This window comes from Octodon degus, unplaced genomic scaffold, assembly GCF_000260255.1.
Source record: "Octodon degus isolate 3935 unplaced genomic scaffold, OctDeg1.0 scaffold00403, whole genome shotgun sequence".
NCBI classification, from domain to species: Eukaryota; Metazoa; Chordata; class Mammalia; order Rodentia; family Octodontidae; genus Octodon; species Octodon degus.
Window position 1 is genome coordinate 119,887 of NW_004524979.1, and position 5,269 is coordinate 125,155.

At 36.0% G+C, this 5,269-nt stretch overlaps 1 protein-coding gene across 1 annotated transcript in view; it reads left to right on the forward strand.

The window, feature by feature from the left end:
* Positions 1-5,269, forward strand: part of LOC101562211 (antigen WC1.1-like) — a 30,234-nt gene that overhangs the window by 13,821 nt on the left and 11,144 nt on the right. Inside the window, exons 3-4 of the mRNA XM_023708574.1 lie at positions 1,182-1,487; positions 2,841-3,155. Of these exons, the coding sequence (XP_023564342.1) occupies positions 1,182-1,487; positions 2,841-3,155 (621 nt within the window). The remainder of the gene's footprint in view (positions 1-1,181; positions 1,488-2,840; positions 3,156-5,269) is intronic.

Below are 5,269 nucleotides of genomic sequence, written 5' to 3' on the forward strand. Positions count from 1 at the left end.
TCATCATCCCACTACAGCCAATTTCAAATAACGGTCTATAAGCACTTTTGGAATTCAGACTTTGATTTCCTACATTAGGCTCAAAAAGAAATAGAAGAATGTCTACATAGAATGAAATAACAACTTTTAGAAAACAAATTAGTGATTTTTTTGTGACACACTTTAGAAATAAAATATCACTGAACATGTTTTTCTTCTGAGAACACAATGCCTGCTCAAGATCTTCATTACAAATACTTATGGTTAGGTAATATGTCTATGCCAATAGACAGAGGACTCCTCAGAGCTCTGATGCTGCTTTTGAAATCAATTCCTGTTCATCTTCATAGGAAAATGTCTTAAGGTTTCTTCAAATTCTACTAAAGACTGACAAAAGAAATCCTTAAAAACAAAATTCTCATATGTCCTAATTATTACTATACAGCTTCCAAGCTTTCTTTGGTATTTTGCAATGGGAAATATGAGACCCCTTATCTTAGTCACAAAAACCTGACATTTCCTCCTATACTGTATCATGGGGCTCTTATTTATGTATAAATGGGAAGTCAATGCAAATTATAAGGTTTAATAGTCAAGGAAATAGTTCCAATTTAAGTTTTAATTCATTAGGCATTAATACCAGGGAACTGAATTTATCTATCTATCTATCTATCTATCTATCTATCTATCTATCTATCTATCTATTTACCTTTTTCATACCAGGCATTGAACTCAGGACCCTGTGCTTGCCAGGCAAGCACTTATTCTATTGAATTATCTCCCTGGCTCCCGGAACTAAAATTTTCTAGGAATAGAAGTGTAATAAGAAAGCTTAATTCATTTTAATTGAGGTCACATTCAGTGGACAGACATAGATATTAGAAAACAAGGAAGACTGTATATAGATATAATTAGAGATAAATGAATTTTCTTTAATATATAAAATACTAAATTCTTTTAAAAGCATATCTAATTTTACATTTGAATATAAATGATAAGATCACAGACAGTCTGAGCTAACTCTGAAAATTCCTTGTGGATTTGTTTCCAAGCACAATGTCATGTAAAGCACTTTCTAACACAAGTTTGCAAATCTTCCCATGACAATTCTGGGAAAGTCTTTTGCACCATCACTTTTAGCATATCTTTACAGATTCTAAGTCTGCATCATGGATATTTAGTGAATTTGCTTTCTCTTGTAGGATTTCTGCGTCTAGATGGACCAAAAGGACCATGCTCAGGGCGAGTAGAAGTTAAACATGAAAGAAGGTGGACTCCAGTGTCTGATGTGAACTTCACTTTTCCCACTGCCCAGGTTATCTGTGCAGAGCTCGGGTGTGGCAAGGCTGTGTCTATTGGGCAAACCATGCTCAGAAGTGCCAGTGAGCAGGTTTGGGCAGAAGAGTTCCAGTGCACTGGACAGGAGCCCGAGCTCTGGTTCTGCCCCAGAGTACCCTGTGCTGGAGGCAGCTGCCAGCATGGTGGGGCTGCTGAGGTTTCTTGTTCAGGTGAGACTCACTAAGACTTGCACCTGTTGGCATAATCATTAAGCACTACTTCTTCTGCTTTCCTCTTGCCTTCCCTTTTGTTCTTTATGTGTCCTCCTCCCACTCACTATGAAAAATGATCTCACTATATAGTTCCGGCTGGTCTTGACCTTATGACAATCCTCCTACCTCAGCCTCTCAAGTGCTAGGATTACAGGTGAGCACCACCACACCCAGCTTTTCCTTAAAAAAAATCCTTATCCTCATTTTTCTCATGAATAAAATGATAATGAAAAAGCACTTCCTTGGCCAAAATTTTCTGCTCTATGCTTTCAGAGCAAGGATATGATCTATCTATTCTCAGAAGAAGCATTAAGAATTCAAAATACATTTTTTCCTTGGTAAAAAAGATACTAACTTTTGAATAATACCAATTCGGATGAAGAAATTCAAGCAGCACATATATTTATTTGGTCTTACTTAGGTATTTTGTGTGATTCTTGGAAGAACCTGATCAGTATTTTTATCATGGGACATCCTTTCTCCTATGAGATTGTCCAATCTACTCAAAGAGAAGCATACCTTTATTATTTTTTCTTTCTTTCTTTTTTGTGGAGCTGGGGATTGAACTCATGCCCTTGTGCTTGCCAGGCAAGCGCTTATCCAACTAAGCTATCTCCCTAGCCCCAAGAAGCATACCTTAAATCAAGTACATAGATATGGACTCTGAAATCTCAATTTCTAAGTGAAATATTCTTGAGTGAGCCATACATTTCTCTGCCATTATTTCTTCTGCTCCCAATAATTTTTTAATAAGCTTAATTCTAGTTTTTCTTAATCCTTGCCTGCCACCTGAGCCTTCTGATTAACTTATGTCAGGTCATTATATCTGTGATTTAATTTCATGGGTTCTAGTTCTTATAACTATCATATCAATGGAGTTTAGTTGGTGAAAAATACATCAAATTCAAGAGCACATCCTTTTTAGTGACTCTTAGAATTCATCCAATGAAAGACATTGTCAACCACGCACGGTAAGAAACCTGACATTCCCAGCCTATTTTTCTCATATCCCTTGCAGAGCCTTACAAATGAGCAGGTTCATTCTAGAGGGTCATTATATAGTTTTAATCCCTTTTCACTGGATTATTTTCAGTTTACTATCTCTTATTTTTTAACCCTAGTAATCTCATCATTTTTGTTTCTGTCAGAAAGCCCACTGCTACTCTATAGCAATTTGTTTATGCCTTATCTAGGAAGCTCTGTGTAGCAAAAGCAGAGTGCTACTAATTGCTTGGTTAAGTGGGTCCCAAGAAACCTTAAAATCTGATTTTCCATTTAAAACTAAGTATTAATACGATTTTCTTTCCTCAGAAAGCCCACAGCTCCGCCTGATAAATGGAGGCAGTCGTTGTGCAGGAAGAGTAGAGATACTTCACCAGCACTCCTGGGGAACCATTTGTCACTGGGGCTGGGATATCACTGATGCCAAAATAGTATGCAAACAGCTGGGCTGTGGATCAGCTTTGGGTGCTGTACTGTCTGCTTACTTTGGGGCTGGATCTGGGCCCATATGGCTGCAAAGCATGATATGTACAGGGCATGAATCCCACTTGTGGCAGTGCCCTTCCCTTGGCTGGAACAATACCTACTGCAATCACCAGGAGGATGCTGGGGTCATCTGCACAGGTATGGTCAATGTGTTACCCACTGCCTGGGTGCATAGAAATTATCAGGGAAGTAAGTGAATGGCCTCTGGGAAATAGAGAACAGATGGGTTGAGGAATACTGACAGGCAGATTTCTCAATACACTGACCACTCTACCTTAATATGATGCAATTCGTTCACTTTCCTTTATAAGCCTCCCCTGCTGTTTTTCCTTCTCCTTTGATAATACTCAAGATGGAAGCTTAACTTAATATCATGCCAATTAAAATTAAGTTTTATAGGGGATTTGATTTAGCCCTCAACATCCTAAAGTAAGTTGTGGTAAAGGGTTAAATTTAAAAAAGACAAGTAGTATGATTTTGGGGGATTCAGGAAAACCAGAATTCTCTATGATTAAAGAGTAGAACTTTCCCGGACAGCTCATATTTATTAAGTTTCCATGGATTTGGAGGAGGTGGAGAAAGTGTAGGGTAGGTAAGCCTAGAAAAAAAAAGTTAGAAAAAGTCAGCAAATATTACTAATTAGGAGCACTGCTTAAGCTCTAAGGCTGACTATTTTTATTGTCCTTGAATATTCAGTGGACAGAGGCTTTAGCCACATCTCATCTGCAGACACTGTTCCTCTGGACAGCATTAATCAGCATCTTAACCCTTATGCAGGCTGGACTCCAACCAGGTTTTATAATTTGTTTTTCTAATTTCCTTTTTTTGTCACAGAAAAACCTAATTTATTTTGTACTACTTTTTAAAAATAGAAAAAAAGAGTGAAAACTATTACAAGTGGTACAGAATTTTACTAGACAAATTGATAGGAATTTACCAGTGGTTGTTTTTCTGCATATTATTGGCTTCAAATTAGTAGTTAAGATTTCCAGATATAAGCATGCAAAATTGTTTGAAAAATTTAACAATAAGAGAGAGAAAAATAAATTTAAACATAAATATTCCTTTCAATAGGCCAGCAGAAATTAACAGTACAATTTTCCAAGCAATCTTTTGTATATAATTTTTTCCTTTCCTTCTTTCTTTTTTTTTCACCTTTCTCTCATCCCAGTGGTTCCTTCCCTTTGAACTGTTTCTTTCCCTTTCACAGTATCTATTGTGCCTTTCAGATTTTATTTACTTCAGGTTCTTACACTAATGAGGCAATGTGATATTTACACGTGCGGACTTGACATATTTCACTTATATATGTGGTCTCTAGTTTATACGAATAAAATAAATAGAAATTACTGCCAAATTTCCCTTCTGCAGCAATGACTTTGTTAAATGGAGGAATGTGAATGTGCTGACAGTTTTTATGGTCATATTGAGTGCTCCCTTATGAAGAGCAGGACACATCATTTTTCATTAGGTCAATCCTTAAATAGGCACTGGAGATAGGATTAAAGAAACCAGTAAGAATTCATGACTATTTCAAAATGGCAAGTCTCCCTTGCAGATTCAGATGGCCATATTCCTTGTACTTGGAAGGAATGGCCACAGAGATGCAGATGAAATCCTGAGTCACAGGTTCTCCTTTCATCATTATACAAAAGGATTTTCTACATTGTCTCAAAGCAACATCTGGGGACAACAACGTGCAACAGAACAACGACAGTTGAATACCTTTCATCTTTTCTTTTAAATACTTACTATCTTTGCTGTCTTGTCTATTATTATTATGCTTTCTTTAAAATAAATTAAAAATGAAAAGTAAACAGAAGAAGGACAAATTAAGGTTTATTGAAAGGAAGAGTGAAAGTCTAATTGTTTGATCAGTGTTGCAGATCTACACCTTGTAATTTGAGCAATAAATTTTGACAATAACATTACATAATCTAATATTCATATTCCTTTTTTGTTTTGAAATTGTATATTATTTTTGTTTATACTACTTTCTTTTTGTCTTCTTGTTATTTGTTCTAGTTTTTCTTCACATTTTTGCTCTTTAAAATTAAAAAGTAAACAAAATATTTGTGCAAATTAAACTTTTGAAGGACATTGAGTTGTGCACTATCACATCAATGGTGGAGGCAAGGAGAAATTAATATATTTAAATTATTATACAGTGACTTTTTGTGCTCGTTGGTACCAGTGATATTAGGGAAATGCATTTGAATGTTCCATTGAGAAGAATGAGAGCAAAGACAATT